General features: G+C 40.6%; 1 protein-coding gene across 1 annotated transcript; it reads left to right on the forward strand.

Moving 5' to 3' along the window:
• Positions 1-7,531: 7,531 nt before the first annotated feature.
• LOC114306688 (uncharacterized) lies at positions 7,532-13,266 on the forward strand. Its single transcript, XM_082908024.1, has 6 exons — positions 7,532-10,821; positions 10,916-11,223; positions 11,298-11,703; positions 11,787-11,992; positions 12,074-12,695; positions 12,782-13,266. The coding sequence occupies exons 1-6, from the start codon at positions 9,252-9,254 to the stop codon at positions 13,264-13,266; spliced, it is 3,597 nt and encodes a 1,198-aa protein (XP_082764150.1). The 5' UTR covers positions 7,532-9,251.
• The last annotated feature ends 481 nt before the right edge of the window (positions 13,267-13,747 follow it).

Below are 13,747 nucleotides of genomic sequence, written 5' to 3' on the forward strand. Positions count from 1 at the left end.
GCAGGTACCTATCCTTCCATACCTGGAGGTCGTCCTCGTGTAGTATCCACTTCGATCTGGTTTCTTTGGTGCGTTGCCAGTCTGGCCGACGTCTTTCACTCCGTGATTCTGGTCACGAGTTTCTGCGTTGCATTCGTCTCTTTCGACATCAAGGTCAATAGGTCTCCTACTCCCAGCAGGAGTGTCGTCCCCAATCTTTTCCTTCTGTCCGTTACTGGCCATCTATTCTCTTTTCTTTTCCACAGACGGTGCCAAATTGTGTGAGTAATTTTCTGACCATACTACCAACTCAGTATTCAGCTAGAGAACACTGGCAGAATAGATGACACCTGGCTGACCTGCAACAGAAAGAGAAGATTCTGGCGGTGGCTCGTCCACTCGAGGGCATTCTGACGATCAAGTCAGTATATCTCTCAAAGATAATTAATAGTGCTAATCTCACTAATCAGAATATAAATTGTGTACCTTAGACTCACGGGGGTGCCTCTCTTTTATAACTAACTCAATCCTTGTCCTAACAGGAGCCTAGCTCTAATGGACTTAGGATTACTATTAATCTTGGACCCCCAGTAGGATTGGGATAAACTCCCTTAGAGTCTTATCCTTTTCCAATTGTAGTCTTTCCCCTTTCTAGGACTCTTGTGCCTTATCCGCTTATTTCGGATTCCGATATCTTCGGAGGTAACCTCGGCCTCGCCGAGATCACCTCGGCGTCATGACCAGGACACGTGGCACCTCGGCTAACACGTCGGCATCACCTTAACCACGTGTTGATGCTCAGAAAATATATTCCCACAATAACCATCACTATTACTCATTCAAAATTAAAGCCAGAGCATCAGGGGGAATACAATGCAACCCAAAAACAAAGAAGAGATCCTTCATAAGAAGCTGGAGCTATACAATGGGCTGCACCGTACGCTAATAACCACCCTAGTAAGGTTCGAGGAGAGAGCCATTAGAGAGGCGACCCTAATGGCTAGAGCCTCCCCTTGGGCTACAGAATGAATAGCAATCTCGTGAACCAATCCTTCCACTAGGCACCCATTAGAGTCACGAAGCAAAGCTGCTACAATACAGCTCCCTAGCATTATTCTTTAGCAAATTCATATATATTCGTTTCAGATTCCAATTGGGCCCAAAAATAATTATGTAATCAAAAGTAGTGGCCCAATTCTACAGTCCCATTATTCGTAGGCAGGATTGAGAAAATCCTAATGATAATTGTCTCAAAGTCAATAAATAAATACCCGATGGTTAGGGCACAGGGTGGTCCTACATGGGGGTGTTATTTTATTTTTGTTGTTGTTGTTAAGAATGGCCACATCACAGTTATTTGCACAGAAATAAATGAAGGATTATTTATTTATTTTTTTTATTTTTTTTGGGGATTAATAAGGAGTATGTGCAAACCTTAAAAATATGTGCCTCATTTTATAATGGGAAAATAACAACATATTGGTAACAAATCAGTTATAAAGTTTATACACTTTAAGAATTAAAATGTTATATTTTTTCATGATTTTGTATTTTTTTTTTCCTATTACCACTACGTTGTTATTTTTCCTTTTATAATTGCAGTGCATTTTTTGAAAGTATGTAGATGTAATTTTTGAAATTTTGAGAAAATAAATTATTTTAGATTTATTTTATTGTCTGAATTATATTTAAACAAATACTTTGAAAAAAAATCTTTTTTTTTATTATGGAAATTTTTGATTTTTGATTTTTGATTTTTTTTTTTTTTTTTTTTTGGAGAAGTGAATTAGGAGAATGAAAACTTAGAGGGGCTCCAATGGTTACTATTGCCATAATTTGGGCAGCTCTTCCAATACAATGTGCTCCAATGGCACTTTATAGCAGCTATTATATTTCAAAAATGTCAAAACTTGTGTCTAAGAAACGCAAAAATTGGTCCACTGGACGTTCAATGGACCAATTTCTATGTTTCTTTTTTTGTGCGTTTGGTGAAATGGTCTGCCAAAATGACAAATGACCATTGGAACACTATTGGCATAATTTGGCAATTTACTATTATTTATTGTTAAATTATAACAATGACAAATTATAATAACATTTGCTATTGAAGTTGCTCAACCTAACATACTTGAATCTAACCATTACACCTAATAAGAAAACATTTCATCCACCAAGCTCATCCTTTAGTCTTAATATTTGAATGTACATAGCAGCATTGTTGTAAATGAAATGTAGTAAGGGTTTGGCTTCCCTCCGGTCCGTGATCGGACCGGAAGGTATTGTTAGGCCTACAAGAGCCTACCACGGGTTTTGTTTTAATAATTTGAACTATTTCAATTTGTAAAACTTGTTAAGTACTATATACTTGTAAAAAAAATATGTTGATTGGATATTGATAGCTACGTGATCAAATTAATTTTGTATAAAAAAAATGTGAATTACACTAACGGTCCCTATAGTTTGGGGCTTGTGTCAATTTAGTCACTGACTTTTCAATTGCAACACATTTAACCCTTAATTTTGAATCTTGTTTCAAATAAGGGCAATTGAAAATCCATTATTTAATTTCAATGGTAAAGTGGTCAATTTAACAAAATATAAACTAGTTTGACAAAAATAAATATCAAAAAATTAATCTTTTAATTTTTAAAAATTATTTATACCCGCCAAAGATAAAATTATATCAGATTGATAAATATTTTACATATTTATTTATTTTTAACAAATTAACTTTTAATATATGTTTGAATGATGATCATGTAATAGGTGGTTGTTTTTATTTTCGTTAAATTAGTTTCTATTTTTCCAAAATGGGCCTATGAAGACAACTTTGATATCATTATTAAATTAATCTATTAAATCAAAAAATCCAAAATAAAAAACGTTTCATATGTTTAATATATTGATTACATATTAAAAGTCTAATAATCATCCATTACATAATAATCGTCCAAAAATATCTTCTAACAACAAATACAACAATTTATTACATAATAATCATCAAAAGGCATCAAAAAAAAAAAAAAACAAAACCAACCATTACATGATTATTATCCAAACATATAATAAAAGTTAATTTGGTAAAAATAAATAAATAAATAAATAAATATATAAAAGATTTATCAATTTTACATAATTATATTTGGTGGATAGAAATAATTTTTAAAAATTTAAAAATATTTTTTTGATATTTATTTTTGTCAAATTAGTTTATATTTTGTCAAATTAATGATTTGCCCTTAAATTGAGCAATGGTGTCTTTAATTGTCCTTATTTGAAATAAGATTCATAATTCAAGGTCAAATGTGTCACAATTGAAAAGTAACTAAAGTGACACGAGCCCCAAACTATAGAGATTGTTAGTATAATTCGCCTTAAAAAAATGGACGGTGAAAAAATAAACAGTTGACACAAATTTGATCCGATGAAATAACTATCGATATCCAATCAATGTGAATTTTTACAGACATATAGTATTCGATGAGTTCTACACATTGAATGGTTCGAATTATTAAAACGGGACCTATGATGAGCTCTCTTGAATCTAATAACACCATTCAATTTGATCACGAATCGAAGGGTAGCCAATCCCATATTGTAATTATAACTAAAAGGGTCATGCTTAAGTGTGCAACCCCCTTAAGGTTGCACACCATATGCAACCCAATTGTTAGCCGTTAGATTACAATAATTGATCAAGACCATTGAATTGTTTAATCCTGAAAAAGTTGAAACCGGGGCAACCGGTTAATGCTTGTATTTGCATGATTGCATCCCACTCACTCTCTGTATTTCGTCTCTATCTCTCTCTGTTCTCCTCTCTGTGTAAGGTTGAGTCAGTGTAACCGTTGATTTCCATTACAGGGAGAAGCCCCTGTTGGGTTCGTTCCATTGGCGAAGCTCTGTAGGGAACAGTATAACGGGCGATTTCCAACAACAACGTAACTAGAAGGCTGTGTTGGTTCCATTGCTGAAGTGAAGCCCTTCTCTCGAACTAGATATGAGGTATGGAGCTGTGTCCCTCTCTCTGTCTCCCTCTCTGTCTCTCTGGCCCGTTCACTTCAGCTATTTTCCCTCAACTAAACCCCCATCCTAACTTCAACCGCTCTACGCTTCGCTCCAACGGAAACCCCTCCATTGGCAGCTAACCTTTCTCTTTCTGTTTCTCAAGCGAGTGTTTGTGTTTGCACAAACAGGTAACCCGTGTGAAAATGTCATGTTTGTGTTTGTGTTAACAATTTTCGGTCATCAAGTAATTGTTGGTAGTAATGTCATGTGCAGTATGGCCCCAGCGGAAGTTAAAAGGGAAGGTGATGGTTATGACATTCCAAATGAAGCAGATGACATCCGTTTGATGAATGAAAGTCGGGCAGAACCTGATCATGGTTGCGAAGCTGGTCCGAGCAATGAAGAAGCAACCAACATGAACGTTGAAGATGGCGGAGCCGATGTGAAAAAAGAAATGGTTGACGATGCTCATCGCAATGACATGGTTGGTGATGTTGAACGTGCTATTCTGGAACAGAAATTTGATTCGGTCAAAGATGGAGAAGATTTCTACAATGCGTATGCTAAAGCCAAGGGATTTAGTATACGAAAATCCAGATTTAACACAAATAAAGAGGGAAAGGTCGTTAGTAGGCTGTGGTTGTGTTCAAGGGAAGGTCAGAGATTACCAAAATACTTGGACCGTGTTGCTGAGAAGAGTAGAGCTCCCAAGGCACTAACAAGAGTAGGTTGCAAAGCCCAATTTCGCATACGGTACGATGCGGATGCTGGTGAAGGGGGAAAGTATGTTGTGACTCACTTCGTCGCAGACCACAACCATGAATTGGCGGAACAACACTGTGTGATGTATCTGAGGTCACATCGCAGTTTAAACAGCGGTGACAAAGCTCAAGCAATGGCTATGCGCAATGTCGGTGTGAAGACTAGCCAAATCATGGACTATATGGTAAATCAGTCCGGGTCTTATGAGAATGTTGGTTTCATCCGCACGGATCTGCACAACCATATTCAAGCCGAACGTAGAGCAGAAGTTGAGGATGGTGATGCGCAGGGTGCGTTGGTTTACCTATGCGCAAAACTTGATGTTGATGCACGTTTTTTTTACAAGTATGATGTGTGTAACGATAACAAGTTACAAAATCTGTTCTGGGCAGATTCGAAATCGCGGGCCGACTACGCAAAGTTTGGTGATGTGTTGATATTTGACTCAACTTACAGAACCAATGCATACAAGAAACCGTTTGTCATGTTGGCTGGTGTGACTAGCCACTTTAGGACCACGATATTTGCATGTGTTTTGCTAGCTAATGAGACAATTGAGACATACACATGGGTTTTGGAAACATTTATGGAGGCGATGGGCAATAAAGCACCTGTGTCCGTACTGACAGATGGGGATAAGTCGATGCGAGAGGCAATCAGAAGAGTATTTCCAGATGCAAGACATCGATTATGTAATTGGCATCTTGGGAAAAATGCTGTTTCAAATGTTCACATAAGTGGCTTTGCACATGCTTTCAAGCAGTGCATGGACATGGAAACGGATGAGACAAAGTTTGAGCATGGCTGGACGACAATGGTCGAAGAATTTGGACTTCAAACCAACAGTTGGGTGTTGGAGACATATGAGAAGCGTCATATGTGGGCTGAGGCATATATGCGTGGACATTTCTTTGCTGGGATGAAGAGCACTCAGCGCTCGGAGTGTATGAATGCTTATTTCAATCCCTTCCTCCAACACAAATTGAAGCTATATGAATTTGTTAGGCACTATGATCGGGCTCTTGCAAGGATAAGGTATAACGAGGCTGGAGATGATGCTGAAACAAATAACACTTTTCCGGTATTGATTACTCCATTGCGAGATATAGAGAGACATGGAGCTGAGCTATTCACCCGAAATATATTTAGAATGTTCCGTGATGAAATCTTAGAAGAGGGGAAGTTGAATGTGAAGGATGTGTTCCCTTTGCCGGATGGTCAGAAATGCTACTATATTCATAAGTACAGAGTGAAGGACAGATCATGGATAGTAACACACAGTCCAATGGATGCTGCAATGAGATGTTCTTGCATGAAGTTTGAGTCGTTGGGGCTACCTTGCTGCCACATGATATGTGTTATGAAAGCTGAAAATTTAACGCAAATTCCCCCAACTTGTGTGCTGCATAGATGGACAAGGGCTGCAAGCAAGGATGGCCAGCAATGGCCTCAACCCTCAATTGATAGCACTACAACACAGACGGCCCGGTATGGGATATTGTGTTCTTCCTACAACGAAATGTGTTTCTATGCCTCGCAATCAACGGAAGGTTTCAAGGATGCTAGGGATGCATGTCTTCCAATGACGACCCGGATGAAGGAGTTATATGAGAGGAATTTGAACGGTGGGAATGGAGACAAAGGGAAACATTCATTCTGTCGACAATTTGGAGTAGAAGATCCTGATGTTGTGAAGACAAAAGGGAACCCAGGACGGGCCTCGTCCAACTGTCGAAGACCAAGAAAATGTGGGAATTGCAAATGCATTGGGCACACAAAGCGAACATGTCCTAAGGTTCGGTTTAGCCGAACAGTGGGTAATAACTCAGATGCAGATACACCCCACATAACTGACCGTGAGTACAATGCGGAGTCATTGCCCGTTCGCTGCAAAACTGGGTTGGTGGATCCAAGTACACCGCACATTAAGCAACGGCGACTATTTTTTGATGTTTCTCCTGATTCCAAGCAGCCTGTGGGCCAATACGGTAGTGTTGAAGCAGCAGTGTGGAAAAATGATTCGAACACAATTGATGAGGTGAATCAGGTAATTGTATAATTTGTATGATTTACTTATTCCCTTAGCTATTGAAAACACATGGAAATAATGTATGTAGTTTTCATTTTGCACGGATTGCTGTACGTAACGTGTAAATAATTGGTTATGTACAATGCCAGGAAATGGCACAACGTTACTTATGTACAAGGCCACGAGTTGTAAATTTCCCATATTATTTAGAGTGATGTTGTCATTTGTGTTTGCAGTGACTTGTCATTTTCAAAACTAACTGAAGGTGAGGTGAGATATATATGGGTTGTCTGTGTGTTGTTTTGGGTGGGAAATTGGCTTATGTCTGTATTCCAAGATTCCTATTGCGGGTTGCTTGTTTCTGTTCCATATTTGGTTGGATCTAACTGAAGGGTTTTTTTGCGGTGTGGTTTATCAACTAACGATGTGTTTCGCTTCGTATTGATTTGTTATGACTTGTGTCTGTAAATTAGTATTATATTTCGAGTAAAATACGAATTTTGTCCAAGTGGGTTTGCAAAATTACATACCAGCACATGCATTTTGTATATAATCCAAGTGGCAGTTAATTTTGGGTGTTACTTGGAGAAAGTAACCCAACGAACTCGTTACTTTATCTCCATGCCGATCGGTATATGAATTACGAGTTACGAACAGGAGTTGTGAAATTATTTAATGTTTACTATGGGTTTATTGTTAGTAAAATTATGGTGGGCCTATATGGACAGCAACGAAGCAGTAATTTAAAGTTGACAAGTTCAAGAAGAAAATCAAGTAATTGTGGTATTGGTTCAAATGCCTGAAATGGATGAAGACTTCTTTCGATGAAGTGATGGTAACAAAGTAGAAAGTAACAAAGTAGAAAGTAGAAAGTAGAAAGTAAGTTGTTGTGTTGTTGTGTTGTTTGTAACAAAGTAGAAAGTAGAAGGGAAAAAACTACACAGAAGTTACAATGTAGAAAGTAAGTTGCCACCTGTCGAAGTGCATATAATTGAAGTTACCACCTGTGCCCAGGTCCTTTTAGCCTTTCCTCGACAGATACAGACTCCCAATTCGTTCATGTTTCCTGTTGGAGGGTGGCCACTAAATCCATGAGCACTGCCAGTAACTGCTCCAGCGTGTAAGTCAGGTGGCATGCAAGATTCAATGTTAGTTGAATGGAGCAGCTGTTGGGAGGATGTGGGAAAAATAGGTGCAAAGAGGAATTTTTAATCTAATATCCAATCAGAATGTAGGTGAAAATATGAGTGAACTTTTTTTAAAAAAAAAGTAGTTCCCATTTTTTGGATTATAAACCCGAGATGTATATTTTGTTTTTGATATAAACAAGTTGTGTATTTTCGTTACGTAAAATGTAGGACAACAATTGTGTTTAAGTCATTACAATACAGAAAAAGGTTATTTCAAACGTATTTTCAAGTTTACCGACATTGAATATATTTTGATTAAATTACAGGGAAAATTCAATATTTGGCAGAGTTTGATGATTCATAGTCAGGGGCAGTAACTGTGAGTGGCCAAGTGTTGCGGTTCATTGACCCAGTTTGCAAGGACTGTGGTTGTGTTTAGTGGACAATATTCTGTCGATTTTTGTCTCATAATGATGAGGGACATGCCCCACAATGGTGAAAAGGAAGGTCGACAGGGAAGAGTCAATATTTGGCAGAGTGGACTTGAAGATTCGAAGTCGGGGCAGTTACAGTGGCAGTTATGGTGTAGACGTGTAGGATCATGCAATGATGGGCCACAAAAACAGTATACGGATATCAATACTAAACCTCCACTTCTATCTGTCGAGCTCCCTTTTCTTGTGTTTATTTCATGGCCACCAACTGTTTTAAACTTCTGTCGACAGAGCAAGGCTCCTGCTTTGTCTCATGCTTCCTCCTGAAAGTGTGCCCGCTAACTCCGTGACTGGTGGTAAAAACTTCCCCTATCACTTCTAGGTGACCCACATGCAGAGAGCCCACTTTCAGGTCGTGGACATTCCTTCAGACTTGGCCACATGCCCTCGATTAAGTGGACCATCTGTCGACAGAGACTGGCAAAACTTGGTGCAAACAATGGCCCCCATGTTCAAGTTAAATATTGCGGAAGTGATTGAGACCCCCCCAATCACCACCACCCCCCCCCCACACACACACACGTGGGGGCTGCTGTTTGGAGAAGGAAAAAAAATAAGAAATTGAAAAAAAAAAAAAAAAAGTGGCCAATTAGAGAGAGAGGGGGTCATGGGGGTCCAAGTCATATGATATTTAACTTCAACGAGGGGGCCATTGTTTGGGCCCAAAACAAGCATAAAGTACAGCCCAATATAAGAGCTTTTAAATATACTGGCCCCATCATAAGCTATAAAAGACCCACCCTTTCAACTTCAAACCACTTCATTTCCCTCTGATTCGAACTCCCCAGACTGTACTCCTTCTTCTCAACCATTGCCGTTCAAAACCAGAGCACCACAAAACCCTAAGCCATGGCACCGAAAAAATCTCAACCATCTCCATCTGAGGAGAACAATGAAGACCTACTCCGCTTCCCGGACCCTATCAGAGCACTTATCGCTCCTCTAAAATTTGCTGCAACCCTATTGCCCAGCCCAAGCTCTGTCGCTAAGGCTACTCTAGGCCCTACCTTCGCGTCTTACTTCCCAGACGAGCTAGCTCCATACTATCCCCTTGGTAATGGTGAGAACCTTCTTCTCAACCAAGCTGGACTCAAGTGGACTAACTGGAATGTCAGCAAAAACCCACTCAGAGGGTGGAGGTCACCAGACTCTGATTGGCGAAGCTGGGCCAGGAGAATTGAAGGTCACGACGCCGAAGTATGGAAGCACCAGGGCATTGCTGAAGCAATTAGACTGTCGACTAAAATTTATGACGTGGAGAAAGGGCTGATTGCTGCTGCTGCATGCTTTTGGTCGCAGTCTAGTAACTCCCTACTCCTCAATTTTGGTATGATTTCCCCTACCATCTTAGATGTAGCTCACTTGACTGGTCTGCCAATCTTGGGCAATCCAATTCATGCTCTCCTTGAGCCTCCAAAAGTGACATTTACTTTAAACACTGACATGTGCTATACAGATTTTGCCAAAAAATACCAAGGCAAGCGTGGTTCCCCTGTCGATGACAAAGAAAGAACTGCTTTTTACTTACTTTGGCTTTGTGAGTTTCTTTTTTGTGTCCCTGGGTACAAGATCACGAAAGAATACCTCCCCCTTGCCTTGTGTATGCAAGACGGCCAACTTATGGCTTTAGCCCCTTATCTTCTTGCCACCCTTTACAAGGCCCTATTTTCCTTTGTCGACAAGAAGATTTCTGGCAACTGTGGTGGCCCCTTCTGGCTCTTCCAGGCCTGGTTGTATGCCTATTTCCCTGAGGCACGACCCCCACCACCTAACACCTTGAAACCTGTTTGCCACTCCTATGCTGAGCAACTGCTCACTTATAACAGCCATTCAAAACTCACTTTCACAAATCATCTTACCATATTTTACAACCTTCCTTCCCAGAGACCTTCCAACCTGTACATGCCATTTCAAAACTTTGAATTCTCCTCCAGTAGACTTCGCTTCCTCTTCACAGACCCTTCTGATTTACACAATGAGCAAGTCCAAGAACAAAATGAGAGTTGGAGACACATTCTCACCTGTAGACATGTCTTGGTTGGCTGTTCCATATCCTCCGCCAAGCTATCCAGCTGCAGTTTTGAGACATACTGTCCCAATCAATGGTCCAGGCAATTTGGTCTTTCCCAGGCTATCCCTTATCCTTATTTCCACCCAACCATCCATGAGGAGATTGGGTCCAGAATCCACTTGAAAGATCCTACACAAGCTGAATCCATTCTGACAGAGAACACCAAACTTTTCCAAGATTTTGGCCCCTTCTTCTTCAAACCTGCTTCGGACTGCTCGGCTGCTTTTGACCATTGGTGGGGACTTATGACTGCCATTATTTTCTGCAAGCCACTTGAAAGCTGCCTTAACGATACTTGTATTCATATTCAGGGCCGCATATCCTCGCCTTCCAAGCTTAAGGCTACAGGTATCCTTCCTTCATATACTTCATATCCCTGACTGTGTCATGCAATTTGTTTTGTTTTTTTCTCTACAACACTAACTTGTTTAACCCTTGACAGCCAAAATTGTGCCTGCTGCTGAACCATTGGTTAGGGACCAACGTAAAGGCAAGGATCCAATGGATGCAACTACTCAGACAAACACCCCCTCAGTTCCGAAATTAATGGCAGACTCTTTCGCAGCCGCGCAGACACAAGCACAGAGAGGAGCTACCACCCGTACCCCTGCTGAGACAGAGGTCACGGCGAAGAAGAGAGAAGAGCCTTCCACTGCTCCTGCTCTAAGCACAGACCTAAGTGAGTGGGATATCCCTCTCAGCCAAATGGTTGGCGAAACAACATCAAATCCTTCAGGGCAGCTCTACCAAGTAAGCCTTCACTTTACATATTTACAGCATCTGAATTTGCATTCACGCCCGACTGATCACTTACTTTTGTGCAGAGAAAAAGAAGGAGATTACTCCTTGCTGCTGCTGATGATGACGATGCTTCCACTTCTCCTCAACACATTCATCAAATTCCCAGTCCAATCAGTAATGTACCCACAGAACCCACTGTACAACCAACTCCACCACCACCTGAAGCATCGCAACAAACTCCCTTACAACCTGCTTCACAGTCTTTGCCACAGCAATCCACACAGTCTGCATCACAACATCCTTCCACTTCTCCTCAACACATTGTCCCTTCTGTCTCTAGCCCTCAACCATCACCATCCAACCCCTCCAATTCCCAAACGTCAAACAAAGAATCTCAGAGGATTGAATTTGACATTTCAATCAACAGCCAATCCTCTCCAACAGATGACAACACAAAATCCCCTCAACCAGAAGTTCACCACAACCAAGGTAAATAGAAATACAAATGTTACTGTTCGTTTGGGAAAAAAAAACTTCTCTTTAAGTAACTGGTATTGTTCTCCAATTTACAGGGATGGACATAATACAGGACTCATCTCCACGACCAATGGGCGAGACAGAACTTGAAGGTCCTCATGACTTTCCCCTGCTAGCAGAACCAGAGAAACACCCTCAAGGCGCTGATGCTGCCATCTCATCAGTACCAGAAACAACTCGTCCTCATGCGACAACCACAGCTGAACAAGGCCAACCGTCTGCGTGCACGTTATCAGGACAGGTACTACCATTTCCAACCTCATCCTATTTACTCTTTATTACTTGCAAGCATATATTCTCACCAAACTATTAATGTTCACAGGCCGTCGGTCCATGCCAGGATATTTGGGCCGAAGTTTCTATTCTTCAACAAGATCTAGACGAAATATCCCCATTGCCTCAAAGGCTACATCTGTTTGATGCTGAAACTCAACAAACCTTAACCACCTTCATCAACCTCATTAACACCCCAGTTGAAGAAATCATTCTCCACAAACCTGATGAAACCTTGGCCTGTCTTTCTGCTGTTGTAAACCTCTCCCCTAATCCTTTCAACCCCATTCAACTAAAGCAATTGGCCAAGATCATCACAGAATGGCCAACCCTTTCAGAGATGGTTCAGACTTGCTCGAAGGATATTCAAACCAATAAGGATTTCCTAAACGAAGCCCACACCATATCTACTTCACTCAAACTCAGCCAGCAGACCTCTGCAGCCATTCTTCAGCAACACTCAGCACTTGAACTTGAGGAAGCCAAACTCATGGCAGAACTTGCCTCTGTCCGGCAAAGAAAGGCTCATTTGCAGCAGCAACACGACCAGCTTAATCAAGAAGCAAGGATGATGCTCTCCCAAATTAGACATCGTTCTGCATCCATTCAGACAACTAAAGCTGAGTTGGACCAAGCCCAAGCCATGCTGGCAGATGCTCAATCAGAGTGGGGTGTTCTAGGCGTTCTGTTCCCCAAATCCTAGGCTAGTTTATATATGTATTCTTTTGTATTGCACACCTAGGAATGATTTGGAAAGGTAGGAATGATTGCCTTTTTAATGATAAGATTGTTGATGGGCCTGAATTGGCTGAGATGGTGAAAGTGAGGGTTGCACTTTGCTGTAAGCAAAGTTATAGAGGCCTACAGTATTCAGTGGACGACATATATTGTATTCTGGATAGTATCAAAGTCTCATTTAGGGGGTGGTGTTTGGTGTTTTTTGAAACTGGGGTGCAGGAGTTTGGTCAAGCTGTGGTATGCAGGATTTTGGTCAGTCTGTGGTATTACCATATCTTCTTGGTGGCTACTTTTGCTCTGCTGTGCTTCAATGTTGCTATGCTTTGCCTTATTTTTGGCTTGTTGCTCTGGCTTAGTTTATGGGGTCAAGCATGCTCATTTCTGGTTGCTGCTCTGCTGTGCTTCAAATCTGCTCTGCTATATATGTACTCTGCTGCTGCTATATGGGATCAACGAATAGGCTTCAGTCTGCTGCTGCATATTGGCCTTTTTGCAATTGTTTGAATGATGTTTTGGTGTGCTGTATTGGAAGTCTGCTGTTGGATTGGGGAAAGTTATTGGAGGTCTGCTGCGGGCCTTGTTGTAATTGTTGGTCTGCTGCTGTACTAATTTTTTTTTTTTGGAGGTTGAAGGATCAGGCTCAAGTCTCAATGGAGGTTGAAGGTTCAGGCTCAAGTCTCAATGGTGGCTGTATGGTCTGAAGTTTGTTCATGCTGCCTTGGAGTTTCATCTGGTTGCCCTATTATGTGGTTTTGTGAGGATGGGCTTGGAGTTACATTGTTATTGTTTTCCTTCTGTTTTTGTTTCTCTTCGTTGGTCTCCAACCTCCTCTTTGTTGATGTATCATTGACACCTTGTATGTGCTTTTCCATCAATACAGTTTTTTGTTTTGCTGAACAAAAAAAAAAAATTGAATATCAATAATCTGTGTTTTTAATGGTCTGTTGTATGGTTGTTTTTATTTTTTGTGCAATTTTTCACCGTT

This window comes from Camellia sinensis, chromosome 15 (assembly GCF_055761805.1).
Source record: "Camellia sinensis isolate YWXY chromosome 15, ASM5576180v1, whole genome shotgun sequence".
Classification (NCBI taxonomy): Eukaryota; Viridiplantae; Streptophyta; class Magnoliopsida; order Ericales; family Theaceae; genus Camellia; species Camellia sinensis.

What these genes read in the sequence shown, in the direction of transcription:
- LOC114306688 (XM_082908024.1), top strand. Translation starts at nt 9,252, where the DNA reads ATGGCACCGAAAAAATCTCAACCATCTCCATCTGAGGAGAACAATGAA. An exon ending in CTTCAGGGCAGCTCTACCAA is followed by an intron (nt 11,224 to 11,297) that starts GTAAGCCTTCAC and finishes ACTTTTGTGCAG; the next exon opens with AGAAAAAGAAGGAGATTACT. An exon ending in CGTGCACGTTATCAGGACAG is followed by an intron (nt 11,993 to 12,073) that starts GTACTACCATTT and finishes TAATGTTCACAG; the next exon opens with GCCGTCGGTCCATGCCAGGA.